A 24,831-nucleotide genomic window follows, 5' to 3' on the forward strand; every position below is an offset into this window, starting at 1 on the left:
TGCGTGCAGATAAGTAACTGTCGACGAAAGTGGCGCCATCCGATATGATGTTTTGAGGGAAAGAGACACAACATATTTACGTGAAAATTTTTGTTTTTTAGTGGTCTAAGTGCTTCAAAGAGGCTGTGAATGTTTTCTTCACACAATTTTTCATTAGGTATGATGAAGTAAAAGGTAGTTTCAGTCTTAACTTTCATATAATTGACATTAAAACATATGATAGTCCACTGCTATCAGTGATTGAGTACCTTGATATTTGGCATTTCTTATTAATTTGAATGTATTCTCTATTCATATGTCCTGATAGTAAGTGACAATACTCTGCCAATATGTTTCCATAGTTTTCACATTCATTTTCCAGTCATTTACATAACATCACAATTTATAATCAACAAAACTCAACTCCTTCGTTACTTCACAACACTGACAGCATGACAGACTGACAGTCAACTATTGTGTGTGTGAATGCTGAAACAGGATAGCCACTTTGCTGACTGGCTCATTTGAAATAAGATAAAAATGATCCTTTATATCATTTCCATCTGGAGGATCGGAGTCAACGGAAAAGGAAGGCCACTTTCAAGCCTCAAGGTCTAGGCTGCCAGACGCCAGTTGGCAGTCACCACCAAATTTATAATAGATTAATTCATTATTATACTTTGAGACCCTTAGGTCACTGGATCGGCATCACATTTTCAGTTTCAATATAGTAAAGGTTTTTACTTGTATGATGTGAAATATTTCCCTGAATCAGAATTTAATTATCCCTAGGTACCTGGTAGAGCTTTCGGATTTAATGCTCATTGTTGGTGTGCAGTCAGGATTTTTTGACAGGTCCAGATAGGGAATCCTGAGCAATTTTATAGTAAAGTGGTCTCCTTATAATCACCACACATTTTATCAAAAGCATTTGTAGAATTCATTCAAGGAAGAATTTTATCAATGTTGCACCCATTTCTTAGACGACCTAGGCTGCATCTTTTTTTAGTTCCTGTTGTATGACATATTTTCCATTTTGTTCCACTGCATAAAAAAAAATCGTTTGAGATCACCAAACAGCTTTTCTTTTTCTGGCAGGTCTGCACAACCAAGCGTTCGCTGGCGAGGACGTCGGCCGTCCCTGTGGGTAAGGTCATCTGCTCAGCCTTTGTGGAGATCAGCAAGACGTCACCAAGATGAAGACTTCGCTGGAGCAGAAGCCGCTGACCCGTGTCCGATCGGGCAGGTCATGCTCGACGGCACGAGCCACAACTTGAACGACTCGGTGACATCAACAACATGGTGGAGCAGGTGAATGAGTTTGGCGATGTGTTGTGCAACTGCAAGAAGGGTTGTCTGCGTGTCCTGGCCGGCGGAGCGGCGACGCTGCGCAGTCTGTGCTGGTGGTGAGCAGCTGGCCGTGGTGACCGCGCGCGCCCACATGCGCCGACAACCTGTGCGGCTTCGACGGCCCCGGGACAGCCCGATGCCGCCCACTATGCGACGCCGACCGCGCACTGTCCGCACGGCCACATGGAGGTGTGCCCGCGCCTTTTGCCCGCACGCCGCTACCTCGCAGCTGGTCTGCAACCACGCCGTCGCCGCCTGTAGCCCGATAACAAAACGGCTGTCTGATAATGCCGCGTGTTCTTTGTGATGTTGCTACTGTGATGGTTGCTACTGCTGGTCTGAGACTCGATGTTTCCATTCGTCTTTTACATGTTAAGGATTTGATAATGATAAGCTTAGTCCGAGCTTAGGTCGTTTATATCATTTGTTATATGGCATATTTTGGAACAAAGCAGTACGACACTGCCTCCTGCTTTTGTGATGTATGCTGGCAAGACGCAGGTTCCGGTCTCAGGTCACCCGGTTCCAATGTGGCCGGGCTGGCATGCGATAATGTGATGTTGTTTTGCTCGTCTCTGTGTTCCACACTTGATGATGTTTGTGAATCTAACCCACATTGTATAGTATTTTTGTTTGTTTGCGGCCGATGGCCTTGTAAGTTGTAACCGTGGCAATACAGTTTTTCCTGTATAATTCTCCAATATTCAAGCGTGGGTGGATATCTTTCTGTAATCACGTATTCCCTTCTCCCAGTACAGTCAGAAAATATCAATACAGTATTCATACGGATTATTCAAGCCCTGTATAATTATTTGAGGTGTGCCGAATCCGAAAGGCGACCGATAAAACTACTAGCGGAAAATGTGACATGATGCCATGGGTTTGTGAAAAGTTTAGGTACCACGTAGCATTCAACTTCCTGCATTTCTGTTTCAACTCAGTTTAACGTATTTCAACGAACATAACATCAAAAATGGCAGCCAGTACCGGCATCACCTGTCACGGAGAAGGCTCAATAAATTGAGTGTAGATGCTGGCCGGCACTCAATTTTTTGAGCGCCAGCTGACTGTCGTCTGTCGTGGCGCTCAATTTATTGAGTATCGCGGTCCCGAACGACAAGTGGCGCTCAAAAAGTTGAGCGTCTTTAGGGCATTTTCTTTCCAAAAACACCGATATTAATTATCACGGCGAGTGTTCGAGAAGAAACCTTGTTGCTCTCTCTTGCCATTGATACCTTATTTGGATACGATATTTGCCGTAGTGTGACGCTAGAGGCATTGTAAAATACCATCGTTTCGCCTATTCCTTCATAATGGGGCCCGCTCAATTTTGTGAGCGCTCATTTTTTTGAGCTTTTCCCCCTTGTGCGTGGGACTGATCTCACATCTGTCCAAGCGAAGCACGAATATTCCAAGCGAAAAAATACTATACCCGACGCAAACTAGTAAGTCCCTGGACGCCCGGATTCCCATCACCTCCCACATTCATTCCTCTTTAGTGCCCTGATTCATCCTTTCCCAGGTGGCCGCTTCAGCTTATCGACAGAGTTGACCTGTAGTCATTTGCCCTGGCCTATCCGCTATTGTTCTGAGCTTGTCTTTTGCCAGGCAGGTAATGCCACAGGTTTCTGTACTATCGGGCGCTTTCTTTCGAAGCTGAATCTCTCATAGTCCGCCGTCATTCTATTTTTACCGGCACCATACATCCCGCACATTCGTAGAAGACCAAACCAGCGGCAACTTCACGTGTATTCCTCCAATCCATATGGCATGAGACAAACAAACACAACGTTCTACAACAAACGAATATGCTACGAGACGCAATAACACAAATTGACCAGTCTTGAGCCACTAAAATCATTGACTGTCGTCAGCCATGTCCTTCCGAAACCCTAATGGAATGGTCAAAGCTACCCCCGAAGCTCAATATTGACCACAGTGAGCCGCTAGTTGAATCACACGTAACGACTGGTCTCAAATCAATAAACTGCACCACAATTCGTAATCTCAGGCCAGACTGATGTGAGCTAGCAGCAGGGATCCACCATTCTCTCCCCACATGCCCAGTTGCGGTAATCGTAGGTACCGTGACACCGTCCCACCGCGCCCCGTCCCTCCAACCCACCGCGCCGTCCCGTCACCGCTCTGGTGCCCGTCCCCGTACTGGGCACCCCTGGTCAGATACATACCAGAGGTATATTATACCACTCCCTCCCTCAATTTCCAACCATCCACTACACTACACGCCAATCTTTCTCTCGACGCTTCTCCCGTCTCGATTGCGTTTATGTTGGTCTGTCTGTCACTGTCTCTGTCTCTGTCAACTGAGTCTACGATTCCATCTCTCTGTGCGTCATCAGTCTGTCTCTGTCACCGTCTCCGTCACCGTCTCCCCTTGTCTCTAGTCTGTCTCCTCTTCAGTCTGGTCTCCATCTCTATCTCCCCCTATCTCCGGCGGCCGTCTATTCACAGCACACCGGGCAGGATGGCCTTTCGTCCGCGCGGGTACTCGGGGAACTCCTTCTTGTAGTTGCGGTGTTTGCCCAGCGCCCACACGGTCATCTGGTACATCCCGGCGGCGGTGAACAGGCCCGCCGGCAGACACTGCGTCATCACCGTGAAGCCGAGCCAGCTGACAAACTCGTAGGTGTAGTTGGGACACGAGACGGCCGAGAAGAGGGCCGTGAACGGGTTCACCGTGGGCTGGGGGATGCGGCGCACGCGGCTGCCGGCCGGCCGCAGCTGACGCAGCGCCCAGTGGATGCTCAGGTTACCGAGCTCGCCCAGCTGCGGACGGAGGGGTGGGGGAGGGGGAGGGGTGGGGGAGGGGGGGGGGGTGTTGGGTCAGCAAGGGCTCATCTCATCTTCCAACAGGCAACAGAGCACATCAGAGGCAACTGACAGATATGCTGGAAACTATCAAAAGAGTCGGGAAATAGATATCGAAAAACCAATCGCCATAACAAGTTATCGTCATCCTGCCTAGCGACATGATTTAAGCAACATCTAAACACGTTTTGCGCCTGTGTGCTAAATTGGGGAGGATATCTGACACAAAGTATAGACACTCAACGGGTCTATGAATTCTCAACAGTTATAAACACTATGTGTAAAAGCTGTCCAATTCACCGCGAGATTTCCCTCAACTCAAAGCAAAACTCCGTCGGACTCACGGTGAGTTTCCGCCCCCCCCCCCCCAACTCACCGTGAACAGTACCACGCCGGTGATGAAGAGCGGCCGGGCCGGCGGCGTGAACAGCGGATGGTTCACATGATACGCCACAAACACCGTGAAGCCCCAGTAGTACGAGCAGTTCTTGAACAGGTTCGACAGCGGCATCGTGGCGTGCGAGAACCGGTGCACAAAGAGCGTCTCCAGCAGACGCTTGGCGTAGTGGATCGTCCAGCAGGCGCAGGCCACCCTGAGAAGCAGAGGGTTGGGCCACGGGTCATGGCAGGTCAGAAGAGTCACGACTCTGATTAGTTGTTTGTTATCGGACAAGTGTGCACACTGCACACAACTAGCAACGAGTTCAAAACCGGCATTTTTCCAGACATTTTCACGTCTAGGTCAACGTTGCATTCTTGGGGTATGCATTTTTACGTATACGACATTTATAGTGACTAAAATCATACATCAAATCGTGTAAAATACTGTCCCCAGCACAAGCATCAGTACTGACACCTAGCGGATCCCACATCAAACCACCAGTACCCTCCTCCTCCCCTCCTCACTTGGCGGCGGTGGTGACGGGCTTGGCGGCGGCTCCGGCATCATACAGGGGCCAGGGCCGGGTGAAGCACCACAGGTAGAGCACCAGAGGTCCGGCGTACTCAGCCAGGAACACCGTCACCCAGCCGATCTGCGGTCCCAGGTCCTTCAGGTAGAGCTTGGTGCCCGCGTGCAGACCCAGCGAGGCCAGAGTGTCCGAGTCGCCGTAGCCTGCCGGGAAGTAGGGGGATTGAGTCAGGGTCCAGAGACGAGTCGAGGGAGTGAAGGATTACGAGAGCCAAAGCAGTGTGAACCACTTGGTGTAACCAGCCCGAAAAGTGTCGTGATCTGCATTAAATGGAATCGCGAGAGGCGAGGACATAATCCAAACACTCAGGACCCATACATTCAGTCAGCCTGGGAACCTATTTTATTCCTCGCGATCCCTTCCCCCATCTCTAGTCAGATATAGAGGCGGGCATCTGGCTGGAAAAGAAGTCGCCGTGTCCCAGCATAGTTGACCACAAAGCCGCCGGGTTCTCATCAGCCTCAGCTCGACCTGACGTACCTTTTCCGCGCTGTTTGGGTTTCAGGTCCACCCTGCCTGGGTACAGGCCCTTCCGCTTCTCACACACCTGCTTCTTCAGCTCCAGAATGGAGGTGGACGGCGCCGCCTGCGGGTCAGTGGCGGCGAACGGGTCAGAGTGGATTGTCGACAACACGCCTCGAGTGATTACCGTCCCTAACAGAGTGAATTACTAAGGGGAGTTGCTAAAGATTCCGTCTTATAAATGGGCTTTATGTTATACATAGCGGCAATATTCCCGCAAGACTCTTGTTTTGAAAACAAAACGATAACGCGAATAATTAAAACATTACTGGTTTCCGTAGATTTAGAGCGGTTATCAAACAATGATATCGTGAATGTATACTTGAAGCGATAACTACTATGTCTATAAACGACGCGAGGATAGGGTTTCAGGGTAACCGGACGGCAATGGTCATCTGCGAAAACGTTAACATTCCTCTGAACGCAATTGTGTGTAGCAATCTACATGAATCTATTAGTTAGTGACTAACGCAGCTAATCCAATGTAAGAAAATACAAATCCAAAAGCCTCTAGTCTACAGGGTGCACCTACAGAGCACAGACCGTCTTGCGACAGCCCACACCATTAGACGGTGACCTTTAATCAGAGCGCTGCCGCCGCTATTTGTTTATTCTACCGGGAAGTGTCATGTCAGCAATCTGAGGGCGGGATACCGTCTTCTGGTGCCAGATCACCAGACAAATTGGCCAGTCTGGTGTCAGACCTCCAGACAAATTGCCGATTAATCGGTTCGCCATGAGACGCCTGGTACCTAAAGGGGCACGTATGTTAACGTCTCAGCATTGGCCAAGTTCAACGGTGTTTGTGTAAACAAATCACCTCCAATGGAATCTAAGCCAGCAGTTGTTTAAATGAACTCCTGAACCCAACACTTACAAATAGGTGCATGAGTGAGGCCTCCTGCCACGCGATTCACTCATTAGCTTATTCCTCATGGTTGAATAAATGTCACAATTATAAATTATTATGTGTAAATCTCGGTGTCACTCCCTAGTCCTCTCTAAAACCCAGCGAGCAGACGCATGTTGACTCCAACGTGCGACGTTTTCACACAGCGCTGGTGTCTGCGGCCGCTTCCCGGTACCCGGTATTCAGGATTAGTTCTGTACTCCGGACACGTGAGCAGACCAGCTCAGGACCTCCTCGCGCCGCGCCCGGCGCCGGGAGCGGCGGCGGCGCGACCCGCCGTACCGGTCCTCAGCATCAGGAATGTACGGTGGATCGCGCAAAAACCGGACGGCCGGCCGGTCGACCAACGAGAGGGCAAGCATCGCGACTGGGCCGGCCGGCCGGACAGGTCAACCACCCGGGTCAGGAACTGGACCGCCGGGGTGGCACCGAGTGAGATGACGGCCCGAGCCAAATCTGCGGCTGTAACTGGCGCGAGTCAGTAGTCTGCGTTTCAGTTTTCCAATACGGGACAAAATAATTATATATAGTCTCTAAGTCCAATTACAGATACTGTTCAGATATGGATATAGAGATGGAGGATAGAGAGATACCTACTCAAGGAGAAATAATGTTGAACATTTCGATACTACAGCACTGCATAGCTTCATACGTTCGCGGCACACGCGCCATATTTGCCTTACTGAATCCTGTATTAATTTGGCTGAAGTGAATATATGTTGATGTAAACCGCTAGTAGAAACCCGACATAGATAAACTGGACGTTATGAAAAGTACTTACATTTAGAGTGAAGAGGCTCTTCCCAGAACCGGCATGTAGAATTTCAACCTGAAAAATCAAATAAATTAAACATGTACCAGACTCAGAGGGAGTGTTCCAGAACCAGTGCTGGAAATGAGGCCGCTTTCTGGTCCCGGCGTTTTATTCTCCGGGTGAGTTAGCCCCGTCTAGCGCTTAGCCTTTCGGGACCCTCTCAGAGCCGCGGTTGTTTTCGCCGCTCGGCCCATTCGAGATGCAAAGTTGATAGTCGCACGAAGTTTATTTGGGGCTTCTGAATATACGACTTCGAAATTAATTGATTCTACAAAACCTTTTTCTTTCACCTATATGCATACATTTAACAGTAACTCCAGACTAGACTGGTTTGGCTGGCCCTAAATAAGCTTCGTGTGACTATTAACTTTGCATATCGACTGGGGCGAGCGGCGAAAACAACCGCGACCCTGAGTGGGTCCCGAAGGGCTAAACGCTGGACGGGATTAACCCGCGAGGAGAATAAAACGCCGGGACCAGAAAGCGGCCTCATTTCCAGCACTGTCCAGAACAAAGGTGCGGCACACAGACAAGATAATAGCATGTGATCTCCTAAGAAGTACACAAATTATCCAGCTTAATGAAAGATAGAATGTATTAGCATGCTAAATCTGTGACAGTTGCATAGATGTGGTCACACATTGTCATGTGGATATGGATTTCAGGATAGACATTAGACAGTCTCATAAACATAGACTAACTGTATGCAAAACGACGGGCGAGCGTTTATTTTTTGCGACGTTTGCGTTGGCGTTTCGGGCGTGCGTTTTGCGCATTTTGCGGCGGGCGGGCGTTTTTCACAATTCAAAGTCTCAACCTTCGGGCCGCAGCGCTCCTCGAAAAGCGCTGCCCTCGAGTATGCAAAACGAGGTCGGAGAAGAAGCAAAATGCTTTGGTAATTTTGTATATAAATCTACCTGGAATGTTTGAATGGATGTATTGAGAGCCGGAGTTCACACTAAGCACAGCTTGTTGCATAGACCCCGACGCGACCCCTACCATCCGATCGAGCAGTTCCAGGCAACCGAACCCGAGATCTCACTACCGGGAGTCCAATACTCCACCAACTGAGCTATGGGACAGGCACTTTTACACTATTTCAGAGTTTTGCAAAGTTGTCATGGAAGTATGAGTGGGAGGCTCTGACATCACATACTCAGCTGATCTAACACCTCTGATATCACTACCATAGGTAGTTACATCTTGCACTTTGAAGATGTTGAGAAGGTATGTTGAGAAGGTATGTTGAGAAGGTTGAGAAGCTATATAGTATATGGCCACCCACAACTATTTCCTGACTTGACTAACTTTGATCTAAAAATTAAAGCACCAAGATCCAAACCAAGTTGATCCTGTTCTAGAAAAGAGCATATCACCTGACAATTGGGCAGTGTCCCAAAACTGTAGGCATTTTGTTTGGGTGTCAGAGGGGAAATTCCGGTCAGGGTAGGGGACATAACTACAACAAAGTTGATTTGATTCCTATGTACATGATTTGATAGAAGACCTCAGAAAGTGTGTCATGAATAAAAGCTAATCCTATCCATATTTATATCCAATATTATCATAATAATTATCACCATCTGCCACCATTGGTGCATATTGTGTGTATGTATGTATTCCCATCATGAACAATCCACACATGGCATGGCGATTACAGTCCAGAGTCAAAATCTGGTTCTAACAGAAACATGCAGGGCAAGAAGCACGGACATAACGATTAATTCGCTCAACACTTGCTCTCTCGATCTCGGTCTCTGTCTCTGTCTCTCTCTCGCTCGCTCCCTCCCTCCCCCCCCTGACAAGGGTCAGCGTCGGCCGTCGGGCATTCGTCATCGCCGGACCGACTGCAGCCTTGGCTGCATGGAATGGGGAATGACTGTAGCATGTAGGTTGCATGTTGAACGCATTTTGGGGCACTGCAATTGAGCACAAGAACCAAAATTTACCCATTATCATTTAACAATGACAGTTATTTTGCAACCATTTATGATTAATCAAGAAAAATGCAGCCAGAAAAGCAAATCAGCGTGTGACGCCTGCCCCAGCGTTACCCTGAATTCTGAAATCTTACCTTGGACATCTTAGCTTTCTTTTCCGTTCACGTTTGACTCGCTGTAAAATGTTCAAGTATTGCCTTCCACTATGCAGATGAATGAAGCCTTGAGTTGAGTAGGGAAAATATTCAACCAGTCGTTGGAACCCGAGCGCGGGTATATAGGGCCTTGCGAGCGCGGATTCCACTCCCCGCACACGAACCAGCCGGCCACGCAAACACAACAAACAATTGCCCTGCCGCCCACTTGCATCCCTTGATATCAAGGTTCTACACAAAGCACTTATTGAAAAGAACTTGTGGCATCATTGGTCTCAGCAGAAATATGGAAAATGATACATTATCTTTGACATTTTTTATCGATTATGTCGTATTTCAAACTGCAATTCATTACGAATGAAAGATACAGATAAAAATGCCCAATAATTTTGTAATTTGACAAACAAAGGTATGAGTATCCTTCATACATGACAATCTGCTTACCAGTACTAAATACGTCGTTAAATTAATTATTTGTAAATACAGGTATCAAATATTATATCAGACAATATTTACATTTCTGGCGCAGTAGTTACTTTCTCAGGTTGACAAGAAATTAAGAGCTTTCTGACGATGTTAAAAAAAATGTCTTGAATAACTCCGTTTTTTGATATTTTATTTAGTATGAAAAATCAATGTATATTATTAAATGCAAAATATTTGTAAAAACTGGTTTCAAAGGGTAACAAAGGCAACGTCATGTAAGAATATGGTTGATGACGTAATTTAATTTTTATTCTTTCTAGAACGTCAGCTGGTATGAATAAATGTTATTTTCAGCCCTCTCTTCCCTGCAGCCCTACACATACAGGCAAAATCGCTGGACTTTCTTTAAAGAATAACTTCTGGTTTTTCAGCTCATTTTCCTATTGTTTTGCTACGGTAGTGTGTTGTTTCATTTTTACCCATATGGTCGATTTTTCACTTGTAGACATTCATTAAAAAGAGGTGGTGCCGGTGGTGTCAATTTTGAAATACTGAAAGTATAATATTTCCCCAACTCTTTTAGCCAGTTTGCTGATTGAAAAATACCTTACCTTACCTTACCTTAATGTTGGCGGGACTATTGGAGGCCAGAGGCCTATTGGACCCGATCTCGTCGAGCTCATGCGGTACTCTTTGCTCAAACTCAGTTTATGGTAGGGATATCGTACATACGACTCGACCAGTGTCTGTCAAGGAGGTTCTTGAACCCGTTCAGGGTCGGAGCGAGAACCACTTCAGCCGGCAGCGAGTTCCAGTCGTTGACCGCACGTACGCTCCAGTGGTTTCTTCGTACTCTAGTCAGAGCTCTTGGTTTGGCCACCTTCATCGTATGACCTCTTGTGCTTGCCGATGGAGCAGCCTGGAAGAAGTCTTCTTTCTTCAGGTTCAGAAGACCAGTCATGAGCATGTAGAGCATGATGACGTCTCCTCTGCGTCTTCTGTAAAGCAAAGACGGCAGCCGTAGCCTGCGCAGCCGCTCCTGATACGGGAGATGCCGGATTTCAGTGACAAGTCGCGTGGCTCTGCGCTGGACTCTCTCCACCAGTCGTTGATCTTCTTGAATGAATGACAATAATGTAATTGGGTGATCAAATTGTTCAATCACTACACCTATAGTCTTGCTGTCAGCCAGATTTCATGTCATGATTTGTTATCCTTGGAATTATGATAGTTTGGTGGTCCTCAAAAAATTGTTTCAAGTTTCCATTGGCTTGTAGTTAGCGAATTTCGATCCTTTTGCTAGCTCTTGCTGGATATTTTACATTGGTTCGCTTTTTAGAATGATGCAATACTGAATAAGAGTATAGGTATTGACTTAACATCATTAATCATTGCTAATTTTAATGTTAATGCTTCATTTTGCTTGATTTTTTCATGCATATAATGCCCTGATACGTTTTCATAAAGATGGTTAAATGCATTATGCAAGTAATGGAAAACAATAAATTGCAGTTGTCAAATAGGTACATGACGTATGGACACAGGACATCCGACATATGCACAGTACAGGTTTCAGCTTAGATTAGCACTCCTGTACCTATCTGAAATGCTTACTTGTTTTGCTTATCTTCTGACACATCATTAATTTAAGCATACCTTATTACTATGCATTATTTCCATCAATGTGTTATTGCATGTGTTTTGTTGTCATTAGGTGCAATCTTAAAAGAGAATTACAAAACTGTCTTTTCCAGTTTTGTAGCTGTTTGAGTATTATAATGAATTGTTACAAGCATTAATAATGTTTTAGAATGGTATTTCATGACCTTTTATCTTAATTCTCTCCTTTTGTCTGTACTTTTATAATGATAGTATTAATGATAGTATGCATTTCTAAGTTCACTTGTAATTACATTATGTCTTATCATTTTATCAACAAAAGGAAATTGGCAATGAGCTGTCCTGTCTCATTTTCTCAATCTTTCTACAGGATAAGGTAATCAGCTAAAACACCTTAGCTGAATAACATACATCATGTTCAGAGCTGCAAATCATGTGTCAAGGAAGGTTTTATCCAGGGTAAGTCTTTAACCTAGCAAGCTCAGAGAAATGCAAAATGTGTTATGTAACTTTGTATATTTGTTTAATTGTTGGATGGCATTGCTTGTTTTTCTACACTTTGCATTGTTCACAGCATTGAAAATTGATCAGCATAGTTTATGATTCACTTGTTTGGCATACCCACATTTCATCATGTTTGCTCTTCTTCCCAGAGAGTAAGCTGATGATGGTAACTATGTTATGTGCTCTGTTTGATAGGTGGGATCCACCAACCCTGCACTGCCAGGCCAGCTCAGCTCCAGGTCCCAGACCACAGCGCCCAAGAAAAAGTGAGTGCAAACTGCTGTCACACTGACAGTCAGACATAGGACTGCAGCTGGCCTTTCAATGTGATGCTACTGCCCAGGCTTACTCTGCTGTTAATTGTGTTTTGGTGGCATGCTGGCAGGAAGTCTTTTAGTGTGTCGAATCATTGTGGGAAAAGAAAGCAATGGTTACTATTGCCAGCTTAGTTTTAATAGAATTTGGCTAAAAGAACCCAAAGCACAAAATTTGCCTTCCAATGTGTTGTCTGTGGATGTGTGTGTCTGTGTGAACAGTGATGAGTGAGCACTGAGCAGTTGTATCATTTATATCGAGCTAAGTCTTCCTGGGATAAGTGGGAGCAGGGCTGCGGAGTCGGAGTCGGAGTCGGAGTCGGAGTCGGTCGGAGTCGACAGTTGTGACCGGAGTCGGAGTCGGAGTCGGAGTCGATTTTAGAAACCCGAGCCGGAGTCGAAGTCGGAGTCACCTAAAATCTGTCGACTCCGCAGCCCTGCTAGGTCTGCGGAGTCGGAGTCGGGAGTTGGAGTCGGAGTCGGAGTCGGAGCTGGTTTTTGAAAGCTGGAGTCGGAGTCGGAGTCGCCGAAAATCCATCGACTCCGCAGCCCTGAGTGGGAGCAAATGATCTTGCAATCGATATGTCCAAAAACACAAATGAACCAAATTTGGTCATCTGCTTGCTTGTGGTTCTGTGAGGCTGTCATTGTCTAGCAATACCATCAGCGAATATATCGTCCGACCAGGATGTGTCTCGCCGGCCCGGTTCTGTCCGGTTCCAGGGGGTGGTGTCTGACCGTCTGACCTGGGCTCTGGTCAGATCCTCCAGGGTCCCTGGGTTCAGGGTCTGACCATCTCTTCAGTTGCTCTCTCCAGTTGCGGCGTCCCGGGTGACTGACTTTGGCTGCGGCGCCCCTCCAGTGTCTCCCTCCAGGGGCGGTGTCTCGGCTGACTGACCTGGGCTGCGGTGTCCCTCCAGTGTCCCCGCTTCTGACCGTCTGTCGTTTCGCGCTCCAGGGGCAGTGTCTCGGCGGTGACGGTCGGCGCCGGTGTCGTCTCTCTGGCGCTCGGCGGCACCGTCGGGTACGCCTGGCTCGACCCGGCCTTCCGTGACACATTGGAGGCGTCGGTGCCCTACTCGAAGGAGGCCCTGGCGGCGGTGCTCGGGGAGCGCGCGCCGCCCCCGCCCCCGCCCGAGGAGGTGCCCTCCAAACTGCGCATGTGAGTCCGAGTAGGATGGGAGGCACTGCTGGAAATGAGGCCGCTTTCTGGTCCCGGCGTTTTATTCTCTGGGCGGGTTAACCCGCGACCGGCTGGGGGTCCTGGATTTCCACGCCCTGCTGGGGGGGGGGGGTGTTTGAACACCCTCCTCCCCTTCTAACTCGGCTCCTGGGCCACGTAGCGATACGCGGAAGGCGGCGTTCGAAAGAGCGTCAAAAATAATGAGGAAATCACTTATGTCAATTTTTTGGTAAGGTCAAAGGTCAGGTCACCAGAGGTCATTGAAGGCAAAATTTCGCCGATTTCCAGGTCGAATGTCGACAATTTCCAAGAAGCCAACGCATAACTCGGGAACCAATAGAGTTACAGCGCCGCGGAAAAGCGCATTCGATAGCCTTATTAACGCCCTTTCTGAATAATTTTCTCAGATTTGATCTAACGTCAACGGTTTTGCCTCCAGGGGGCAAAAACTGCAAAAATAGCTGATTTTTTTCGGAAACAGTTTTTCTGCAATAACTTTTGACCCAAGACTTGTACGAGCTTACTTTTACCGGCATCGTGTTCCTCTCGTCAAGACGCATCGAATGAACTATAACTTGACCTTGAAAGGTCAACTTGAAAATTTAACCTCAGGTCAAGGTCATGACCTGACCGGAAAGGGTCATGTTGCATATCAGTCGATCCGTATCGTCGAGCTGAACACATCTAAGGCGTTTTCATCGCTCTAGCATGCCTCTATCAAAAGTTATTTGCGAAAAACTGTTAGATACCATTCGTGACCTAAGATGACCTCAGGGCATAAACAGGGGTCACGAACACCATTTTCATGTTCAGTGTGTCTAAACCACTTGTAATTCAGTGTTTGGGAGTGTTTATAATGTTTTTCGTCCAAAAGAGGCGCATTTCAATTTTCTCCCATTGACTTATAGTGGGGAGGTCGCAAAATTGACCTGACCTTAGGTCACCGATATCAAAATTCTGAGATATACATTTTGTACATGCTATTGCTCTTAGCAATCGCTAAAAGTTTCAAAGCGATCGGTCACTCGGTGTAGCTATGACAGCCATTGAAACTTTTTATGAGGTGAGGTCACTTCAAGTGACCTGGTGACCTGACCTTGAATGACCTTGGACTGAAATTTTCACAGCATGTGTAGAATTGATGTATGATAAGGTCCGCGCCGCCGTTTTTGAGATATTCGCGAAAAACCACAAGGGGGGGGGGTTCAAACACCCCCCAGCAGGGCGCGGGTTAATCCCGTCCAGCATTTAGTCTTTCGGGACCCACTCAGGGTCGCGATTGTTTTCGCCGCTCGTCGCAGTCGAGATGCAAAGTTAATAGTCACACGAAGCTTATTTAGGGCCAGCCAAACCAGCCTAGTCTGGAGTTACTGTTAAATGTATGCATATAGTTAGCTGAAAGAAAAAGGGTTTGTAGAATCGATTAATTTCGAAGTATATTCAGAGGCCCCAAATAAACTTCGTGTGACTATCAACTTTGTATTTCGAATGGGCCGAGCGGCAAAAACAACCGCGGCTCTGAGAGGGTCCCGAAAGGCTAAGCGCTAGACGGGGCTAACCCACCCGGAGAATAAAACGCCGGGACCAGAAAGCGGCCTCATTTCCAGCACTGATGGGAGGTCCGAGAAATGTCCCAAGATGACGAGTGAGAGGACGAGTTTTCTGAAACGTTACGCATAATTCAGTTACTTTCAACCATATCTTGATATAAAGCTTGTCCTGCTCAGGTGATCATTATGCTAGAGCAGCATTCTAATTTTGTTTTCAGTAAAAAGCCAGCTCAGAAGTCGGAACCAAAGAAGGAGGTGGCCAGCGACTCGGCGCCTGCTAAATCCACCGACAAGTCAGAAGGTGGGTTTGCCAGCGCTCCAATGTCTGTCACTTGCAACTCATGTTTATACCTCAGTTATCGATGCCGATGTCATTTCCTGTTCCCGTCTAACCCGCCAGTCTGTTCCTGTGTCTTTCAGCGGTGGAGCCGGCGTCAGACGCCAAGGCCTCCCCACCAGCGGAGGCGGCCGAACAGCCCTCAGAGGCGGCGCCCGCGGAGGCCAAGAGCTCGGCGGAGGAAGGTAGGTGCGGCTAGTGCTACTGTTATTAGTGTGCGAGGGATTGGCAAATGCGATACTTGCTGCGTGTTTGATTTAGACGCCTTTTGGCCAAGCTTCGCTTTGTAATGTCCACTGATCCTGTCTGTTTGGCTGAAGGCTTCTTATGTTTTTATGTTCCTGAATGACCGAATGTAGACTTTTTCAATTTACTGATAAAAGGTAGGGGAGGAGGCCGGATAGGCATCGTCATGAACTTCAATTTTGTAATCTATCCGATGTCTTGATGCAGTTGTAGCGAATTCCAGTGGCTCACCATGCCATCCCCTTAAACCCACCAGTGGTCTGACTCCCTCCCGCCCTTCGTGCCGTCAGACGCCGCGCGCGCCGCCGAGGAGCGCGCCCGCGCCCTGGAGGCCGACCACGCCGTGGAGAATCTGGCGCTGGAGAACCTGCTCAAGGAGCTGAGTCAGCAGGCGCAGATGGCGCTCGACGTGGCCGTCGACGCTCAGCAGCGCGCCGCCTCTGCCGTCGTCGGTGCGTTGAACGGGGGGGGGGGGTCGGACGGGAGGGAGGGTTATGCGTGTGTAGACGGATGAATTTGTCACATGGAGGGACCATGCTGGTGTATTTCGTAGGTGAAGTTCCTTATTGTAACTAGCGATCCATAGAAGTTACACTTAAAAATCAGCTCAGAGGATTGGTAATCATTTCATTCTTTGTTTATTTTTGACATCTGAAAAGCGAGTTGAATTTATAGATGTAATGAATAATGATTCACCTGGTTATTTGCCTATCCTAGACTAGACGAGTCCGTCGTTTGGATGTGACGACCCTCTCTTATTTGTTACTTTCGCCTCCGGTATTGTTAGATTAGGTGACTCTGTGTGTCTGCTGTGCCTCAGGTCACGTGGAGCAGGTTATACCGAGTTGATATATCACGTGACCCTGTGCATCCGCCTTGCGGCAGGTCACGTGGAGCGGGTGTTCCGCAGTCTCGATGACGCCACGGAGGCTGACTGGTCCGAGGTGAAGGACTCGGCAGACATCAAGGCGCAGATCTGCAAGAAGGCAGACGAGCTGGCTGAGAACGCGCGGTGAGCGAGCGAGAGCAGGAGGGAGAGACGAGACATGACATGAGTAAAAGACAGGAGCTGGAAGACTATATGGGCGCCGTGTAATTCTGGACACAGGCTGCCTGACGATGGTTAGGAATTAGGACTTAGGGGTGTAAATAAATTGTATAGCTGTGGAGTTTTGCGATTGGTTGCGATTCAGACAGTGACGTGTGCTGCAGTGACTGAGTGACTGTGACTGCCTCGATATGACTGAATGGAAGTGACTGACTGTGACTGTGACCGTATGTGACTGACTCGATATGACTGACGGTGACTGTCGCCGGTCCATCAGGGAGTACCTGGACAAGCTGTCTTCTGTCGTGGAGGATTCCCGCCGGAACAAGGTGACGGCCACCAACGATCAGCTGACGCCCGTCCAGGAGGCGCTGGCCGCCGCCTACTACCGGCTGGAGACGGCCAAAAACAAGGTCAGACGACGGGCCGGCACGGCCGGGATTCGGGAGGGGTCGATCGAGAGAGACGGGCGATGTATCGTGAACTGGTAGTCATTCGTTGTGTGCTCTTTTCGAAACTTCAGCTTCATAACACAGGTTATGTGTAGGGGTTATTTAATACATAATGAATAAGTATTTGCGTGTTTTTCGTTTTTTTGTGGCTGTTTGTCAAAACGTACCATGATTTTTTTTTCAAAGCTCAAAATGATTTGATTTCTCAAAATTATACCGAATATATGTATCATCGCAGTCACATGTCACGGCCTCTGAGTTTCCGTTTGGGTGGTCGGTCCGTCAGGTGGCGGCGGCGCTGAGCGAGGCGCGCGTGATGGACGAGTTCCGACAGCTGGTGGACGAGTCGCGCGCCAAATTCCAGCAGGAGATGTCCAGCATCGTCCCGGGCGTGGTGCTCGGAGAGAAGAACACCAAACTCTCCGAGGAAGAGCTGAACGTGCTGCTCGTGCACGCCTACAGGAAGGTGCTCTACCTGCAGAAGGAGCTCGCCAGGATGCTGGTGAGTCGCAGGATTCGCGTGATGGCCGGAGGAGTGAGAAGCGTATAATTGTTTCGCCAGGACACGCGTGTGCTAATTCCTTACGCCAAACTATATTAACGGACACTTATTTTTCTGGCAATCATAAACCTCGGCAGGCCTGAAGTTCTTGATTCTCGAGGTGTATCCTGAGTGTGCATACCCTGACAATGACGATCAATCCAGTAATGAGCCCCCAGTCAGCCTCCTGGTTGTCCAGCAGCTCCATCCCTAACTCCCCGCTCCCCTGCAGACTGTGGAGCAGCAGAAGTTCAGCTCGGCGCTGGAGCGGCAGCGCCAGGAGCTGGACGCGGTGCTGGAGGAGCGGCTGTCCACGGAGCTGAGCCGCCAGCACCGCCAGGTGGAGCTGCACCACCGACAGCAGCTGGAGGCGCTGCAGACCGAGCTGGAGAACGAGATGCGGCAGCAGCTGCGACGCCAGGCGGCCGCACACTCGGACCACCTCCAGGTCAGACTTCAGAGGGAAGGGTACGGCTTAGCGGGACCGCTCGGACTAGAGGTGGCAAAAGATGAAAATTTTGGGAACAAGACTCGAACCAGACCCGGCTGGACATTTCTGGAACCATGAGTCGGACCCGGTCTTAGTTGGAATCGGAACCAGTTGGGCCCGGTTCCCAAAAGTCAATTAATACATACTACTTGTAGGTATCATTAGTTGCATCATGTAAAACAGCCTATTTCCCACTGGGAATACTCATGAGCTATAGTGCAACAAAACATTCACTTCATTCACTTCACATTTTGCAATAATGTGTAGTGTGCAAGATGTATAGTTTATGGTAGGACCCGGTTGGACCCGTCAGAAAATTTCCAGGAACCGGTCTGGACCCATATGGGTCCAGACTGGTTCTTTGGACCGGGTAATCGGGTCTACATTTTGCCACCTCTAGCTCGGACCATATCCAAGTCGGAGGTGCCAGGCGGGGAAATCGGGGCTGATCCAGCGTCTTCAGTCTGGGTGCTGTTCGCGGCGTTACGGTGTGTCCTAGTCAGGGCTGGTTGGTACTGGCCCTGCTTGCCAACTGGTCGATGGCGATGAAATTAATGAATTTCTGGATCGTGTTTTATAATCCCTCACCTCATGTTTATAACTTTTCCCGCTAACCGGACGTCTCTGTCCCCTAGGACGTGCTGTCAGTCCAGGAGCGCGAGCTGAAACTGCGGTTCGAGATGGCACACGAGGATCGCCTGCGCGACGAGCGACAACAGTATCAGTCAGAGCTGGCTGTGGTGATGGGAGAGCTCAAGGGTCTCAAGGACGCCATCACAGGTTAGTGAGCTTACTAAGTGTGTACTGACGTAGGCCTTGGGGAGCGTCATCATCGAACAAACAGGTGGAAGGGCTTGTTGACAGGAGTTATGCTGACCCAAGACTAGGAGAGAGTGTGTTTGCAGTGCTTCCTGTCTTTGGTCGTTTCGGCCGACATCGGCGCTTGTTAATTAGAAACGAACGGCCGCATGATTGTTTGAAATTATTTTCCTATAATTGGTTGGTATGCTTTCTCGAAATTACATGGCTACTGTTTGCTAATCGATCCTTGCTCTGTCTCTGAATCTCGGCGTGTGCTGTCAGACAGTTATTATATGCTTCATCGGGCCTCCTCTCTCACCCTGCCCCCCCCCCCCTCCAGCACGGGCCGACCTGGACCGGGCGGCGCACCACGCTCAGGAGATGTGGGTCTCGTGCCAGGCGCTCAAGCAGGCCATCCGCACGGGCCAGCTGGGCGCCGCCTCGTGGCAGCAGCAGCTCAAACCGCTGCGGGACGAGGCGGCCGCCATCCGACAGGTGGCAGGTACGTGGGGAAGGGGGAGAGTGAAGGACCGGCCGGAGAGGGGGCTGGTCGGGATGCCGCTGAGAGCTGGAAGGGGTGATAGTGCTTGTAGCCTCAGTAAAACCTCATCTTAGTTTTATTTTTCATTTCTTCGATACATTTACCTAATCGTGTCTTGTCACTGTTCTCTATATAATTTGTGTATGGATGAGATAGCCCGGCTTACACCGAGCTCCAATAATTAGCCGGACTTTCCGCATGGTTCATATACCAATGTCGTCTGGATCGGACGATATTCCACCAACCCAAACCAGTTGTGCTGAGCCACTGCTGATTCGTTGCGATTGCTGACCCTGTACTGCTAAGCCGTTGCGATTTCTGACCCTGTTCGCCCCCGCCAGGCGAGTCGAACCGTTTTGTCAGCGCGGTACTGGACAACCTGCCGGAGGTGGTGCTGGAGCGCGGCGTCTACACTGAGGATGCCCTCCGAGAGCGCTTCTGCAAGGTGGAGCGGCTCTGCAAGCGGGTCAGCATGATCGACGACGAGGGCGGCAGTCTGTTCAAGTACGCCCTCAGCTACCTGCAGTCGCTGCTGGTGAGTGTGGAGGGAGGGGGTTAGTAGGTGGCTGCTTATTTGGGTGAGATGTGAGCCAATGCGGTCAGGGAGTGCGGTGTATTCCGTTCGTTGGCCTCCGATCGTTATCCCTGGTCCGATCGTTATCTGATTGTCCGTAAGAGAGACATCGGCGTTTATTTGTACAGACTTTAATTATCGACATTTACTCCCGTCATTTGGTACAATAAAGCCTTGAGAGCTGTCCTGTCTGCTTTACCCTCTCGACGTGAATCCCGTTGACTATGTCAGTACCGTGATCGCTGGTCTGCCTGCGCAGGTGGTCGATGCCTTTGAGCGACTCCCCAGCAAAGAGCAGCGCGATGAACCGATCAACCCCACGCAGCTCAACACGTACGAGATCATTGCACGCGCAAGGTACGGAACACTTTCATCAGGAACTTTGGAAATGGACATCCAATTTTATCTGAAACTCATCATGGGTCGAAAATAATCGCGAATGTCATTCGTCGTTATGGATTATTTGGCTAGCCGAGTGGTTCGTAGCATGCTGTGTTTACACTGTGATTGCTTCGGCTTATTTGTCTTTCAATTTATTTGTTTTTATCGGACCTTGTGCTGTATGTACTTTAGAACATAAGGTAAGCCATCTCCGTTCCATGCAATAAAACGATTCCCTTGTTTGTTTTGCCCGTCAGGTACTGTATCGACAAGGACGACCTGATCCAGGCGGTCAAGTACATGGGCCTGCTGCGCGGCGAGCCCCGCCTGGTGGCCTCCGACTGGATCCGCGAGACCCGGCTCCTGCTGGAGGCCCGCCAGGCCGCCGACGCCCTGCTGGCACACGCGGCCGCCACCGGCCTACAGGCGCTCTAGGGAAGCTTTAGTTGCGGTGCTCGACGCTAGATGACAGTACGCGCGCGGCGCGACTGGCGGGATGTTTGAAATTGGCTGCTGTTGTGGTGGCTCGCCCGCGAACGCGAGGCGCCGAACAAGTGAGTGGGGCGGGCGATCGAGAACGGCTTGTGATTGTCCGTGGCGCTGGAAAGGCGGCCGCGGGAGAGGTTACGGGAGTGCGGGAGGAACCTCAGAGAGAGCGTAGGGCTGTACCCTGCAGTTTCCAAACAGATGAAGATCACTATTGTTCGATATTGTTTGTACATAGCGCGAGTGGTGCCTGTTGCTCTGTGTGCCGGGGTGCGGTGGAGCGGCACTCGTTCAGGGTGTGCCACAGGGTCCTGCTGCCCACCGTGAACACCGGACGCCGGACCGGCCGCGGCGCGTCTTTATGAGAGCCGTATGTGAGAGTGGTACGGTCAGACTACTGCCAGTAATACATACTGGATGTGCAGCTGTCTCGATTTGGTCCGGTCTGGTTGGCAGTGGCGCGGTACGCTGATTTCATGAAGGGTCAGTTTACAATCTGTCTTACCTCACAGACATTTGATAAATATTTTCAACTGAGCTAGAAATTTCACCGTTAACTATTTTAGAAACTAATCTTCTCTACCTACTTATTTATAATTCATAAAGAAGTTTGTTTTCATTTTTCAGTTAATTTTAAATTCATATTCTACCGTAACGGAAAACACGATCCTATCCTACCACGGCGCTGCAGCTCGGAGGCGCTACCGCTTTTATGCTGTCGTTTATGACCTGCCTAAAACCCATATCTCCTTTTCGCCTCGGAGTGCTGATCTCCGACAGAGGTGCGCTCATCGGCCGAATCGTGATCTTGATAAGTGCTTATGCTGTGGCCGAGAAGTGTTCTTTTTGTGCTCTGCCGACAATGTGCCGGTTATTTCCCCGCAGAGAAGCTTCGCGAAGTCGATTTACAAGCCCGCAGACTTAGGGAAAAAAAAAAACAAAATTTCCAAGCAACCTAATCACGGCAAGCAAATCTGCCGAGCGGATGCTGTGCGACGGTACCGCAGCATAGAATACCGGGGTAGGCATTGCGGCGCAGCCTACCTTCAGGCGCCGACGGTGCTACCATCTAGTGAGTAAAGTATGAAACATGGCGTGCACTGCGGCACAGCCTGCCGTCAGGCGTTGATGCTGCTGCCATCTAGCGAGAGAAGTATGAAGCACATGCTTTGCACTCTACTTCTGCACATTATCAATCTTTGATTGAAAGAGATACAAAACGCAAACGTCTTTCAGAGGGACATGGTCAGTTATTATGATGTGCAATAGGACAACCAACCATTGTCGGTCGTCTGACTCGTTCGCCTGTTTCTGTCTTATCGCAAGCTCACTGTGAACTCGCGGTGTTTGCGGTGCTTACTCAAACACACCTTATCGGCTGGAGCGCCCACATCCGTCCACCTAGCGACGTCCCGTCCATCCTGCCGAATGTGCCATTTTTTCAGCACTGCCCACTGTGTTTGTCAGCGTATTGCCCACAACGGTAGCCCGAAAAAACTGTTTATGCTTTATGGCGGTACCGTTTTTCATACAATCTCTGTTGAATCAGCTAAACATTTTAACCGCATAAGACCGCCACCACTCCACTGTGCGGCGGAGGGGTCGATAAGGGGTGTTATCACCGCGTCCGCGGCTCCCGGACGACGGCGTACCACAGTGCCCCGCCGGACAGGGACGGCGGTGGGTGCAGTGTGGCCGTTCTCTGCCGTAGCAACGCCCGCCCTCCACTATAGCGTGTCGGTGACCTTCAGACTGCATGACGAGCGGCGTGCGATCGGGTGACTCTGCCGGGCTACTGCGTCATTCATGAGGGGCCGTTGTTGGCTGTGAGTTTGCAATAAGCCTTTGATCGAGCGGCGAGGACCATCAGACTGGGCCTTGGTTAAGTTGAGTGGAAATCATTTGAACATGCCGTTTCCCGTGTGTGTATACGGGAGGGGGCTGGTGGCGGCATTTTTGACTCTCATCACCGTCGTTACCGTCTCCAGCGCCGCCGATGCCGGTCCCTCCCAGCCTCCCAACATCGTGCTGATCGTGGCCGACGACCTGGGCTGGAACGACGTGCCATGGCACAACTCGCTGGTGCGCGCGCCGACGCTGGCGCGGCTGGCGGCCGACGGAGTCACGCTCGAGCAGGCGTACGTGCAGCCCATCTGCACGCCGTCTCGGTCCGCGCTGCTCACGGGGAGGTACCCGTTCACCTTGGGCCGGCAGCATGACGTGCTCTGGCCGCTGCAGCCCACCGGACTGACCCTGGACACGCCGCTGCTCTCGGAGAAACTCCGCTCCGCCGGCTACCGCGCACACGCCGTCGGTAAGTGGCACCTGGGCTTCTGCCGGCGGGCGTACACGCCCACAGAGCGCGGCTTCCAGTCGTTCCTGGGCTTCTGGACGGGCTCGGAGAACTACTACACACACTGGCGCGGCCTGGACGAGGGCGGCAGTGGCCTCGACTTTCGGCGCAACATGAGCGTAGCGCGCGAGTTCGAGGGCCGCTACTCGTCGGAGGTGTTCGCCGCAGAGGCGGAGCGGGTGATCGAGACGCACCCGGCCGACCGGCCGCTGTTCCTCTATCTCGCCTTCCAGAGCGTGCACGCGCCGCTGCAGGTGCCGCGCCGCTACTGGGACCTGTACCCGGGCGTGCGCGACAAGAGCCGGCGCACCTTCCTCGGCATGGTCTCGGCGCTGGACGACGCCGTACAGCGCGTGGAGAGCGCCCTGCGCGCCGCCGGGCTCTACGACAACACGGTCATCATCTTCACCGCAGACAATGGCGGTCAGGTGCTGGCCGGAGGGAACAACTACCCGCTGCGCGGTAACAAGGTCACCCTGTGGGAGGGCGGCACGCGCGCCGCCTCGTTCGTCCACTCGCCGCTGCTGGAGCGGCCGCGCCGTGCCAGCCGTGCGCTGATCCACGTCACCGACTGGTTCCCGACCGTGCTGCGGCTGGCCGGTGCGCCCCAGCCCACCCCGGAGGACCGGCTGGACGGTGTGGACCAGTGGGACGCCATCTCGCGCGGCGAGCCGAGCACGCGCTCCGAGGTCGTCTACAACATCGACGTCGAGAAGAAACCGGGCGCGGCGATCCGCGTCGGCGACTTCAAGTTGATCTGGGGCTATCCGGGCAGCAAGAACGACTGGTACCCGGAGCCGGGCATCACCGAACTGTGGCCGCTGGTGCCGACCGAGCTGGCGCCGGCCCGCTACACAGAGGTCGGCGAGCACCGCTGGTCCGGCAGCAACACCACCTGGCTGTTCGACTTGGCCTCGGACCCGACCGAGCACGTCAACCTGGCCGCGCAGCGACCGGCGCTGGTGGCCGAGCTGAAACACCGTCTGCTGCGGCACCGACGTCGGCTGGTGCCGGCCGACTGCCCGCCCGATGACCCGCGCGGCAGCCCAGATAACTTTGGTCACGTTTTTGCCACCGGCTGGTGTGAGCCAGGCGTACCGGCGAAGACCCAGTTGGACAGCTTTTATAATTTCCTTGTCTGAGGTAGTGATTACGGAGCGAGCGAAGCGAGCGTAGTCTTTCCTTAGATTAACGGAAATTTCTGAGTATGAGCGGCCGGCCGGCCGGCCGTGGTCACGCTTTTGCGAGGCTTATATCTCAGCAACCACTTGACCGATTTACACGCGGTAATTTTTGTAGGGTAGCTTCATTCCTTCTACCAAGTATTGGACTATTGCCGATGCATGTGGGTGACCCCTTATGCACGTGCCACGTGCAAAACGAAGAGGTGTCACTTTTGTAATTGTTGCAATATCTCGGTAACTACTTGGCCGATTGCGCTGAAAGTTGGCATGTAGGTAGGCACCCACTAGGCAATACATATCCATGTGCCAGAGTTGGGGTGCTGCTGCACG

At 50.6% G+C, this 24,831-nt stretch overlaps 3 protein-coding genes across 5 annotated transcripts; 2 read left to right on the forward strand and 1 right to left on the reverse strand.

The window, feature by feature from the left end:
- Nucleotides 1-3,060: 3,060 nt before the first annotated feature.
- On the reverse strand, nucleotides 3,061-9,986 carry LOC122367582 (probable very-long-chain enoyl-CoA reductase art-1). Its single transcript, XM_043340824.1, has 6 exons — nucleotides 9,450-9,986; nucleotides 7,343-7,390; nucleotides 5,610-5,715; nucleotides 5,065-5,272; nucleotides 4,535-4,751; nucleotides 3,061-4,116 (listed from the first exon to the last, which is right to left on the reverse strand). Exons 1-6 carry the CDS (start codon nucleotides 9,456-9,458, stop codon nucleotides 3,796-3,798), a joined length of 909 nt encoding a protein of 302 aa, XP_043196759.1. The 5' UTR covers nucleotides 9,459-9,986; the 3' UTR covers nucleotides 3,061-3,795.
- Nucleotides 9,987-10,240: 254 nt separating this feature from the next.
- On the forward strand, nucleotides 10,241-21,388 carry LOC122367583 (MICOS complex subunit MIC60-like). 3 transcript variants are annotated; one of them, XM_043340825.1, is made up of 16 exons: nucleotides 10,241-10,281; nucleotides 11,887-11,975; nucleotides 12,216-12,286; nucleotides 13,293-13,496; nucleotides 15,286-15,368; nucleotides 15,488-15,589; nucleotides 15,941-16,102; nucleotides 16,536-16,662; nucleotides 16,976-17,111; nucleotides 17,437-17,652; nucleotides 17,924-18,139; nucleotides 18,817-18,961; nucleotides 19,323-19,484; nucleotides 19,865-20,058; nucleotides 20,357-20,454; nucleotides 20,736-21,388. In XM_043340825.1, the coding sequence occupies exons 2-16, from the start codon at nucleotides 11,931-11,933 to the stop codon at nucleotides 20,911-20,913; spliced, it is 2,139 nt and encodes a 712-aa protein (XP_043196760.1). In that variant the 5' UTR covers nucleotides 10,241-10,281; nucleotides 11,887-11,930; the 3' UTR covers nucleotides 20,914-21,388. The 3 variants fall into 3 exon arrangements, with proteins under 3 accessions (XP_043196760.1, XP_043196762.1, XP_043196761.1); XM_043340827.1 differs by having other exon boundaries at nucleotides 10,264-10,352; XM_043340826.1 differs by having other exon boundaries at nucleotides 10,272-10,318.
- Nucleotides 21,389-22,872: 1,484 nt separating this feature from the next.
- Nucleotides 22,873-24,459, forward strand: LOC122367584 (arylsulfatase I-like). Its single transcript, XM_043340828.1, has one exon. It carries the CDS (start codon nucleotides 22,873-22,875, stop codon nucleotides 24,457-24,459), a length of 1,587 nt encoding a protein of 528 aa, XP_043196763.1.
- The last annotated feature ends 372 nt before the right edge of the window (nucleotides 24,460-24,831 follow it).

The sequence above is a fragment of the Amphibalanus amphitrite genome, unplaced genomic scaffold (assembly GCF_019059575.1).
Source record: "Amphibalanus amphitrite isolate SeventyFive unplaced genomic scaffold, NRLGWU_Aamphi_draft 000879F_arrow, whole genome shotgun sequence".
Taxonomy (NCBI): Eukaryota; Metazoa; Arthropoda; class Thecostraca; order Balanomorpha; family Balanidae; genus Amphibalanus; species Amphibalanus amphitrite.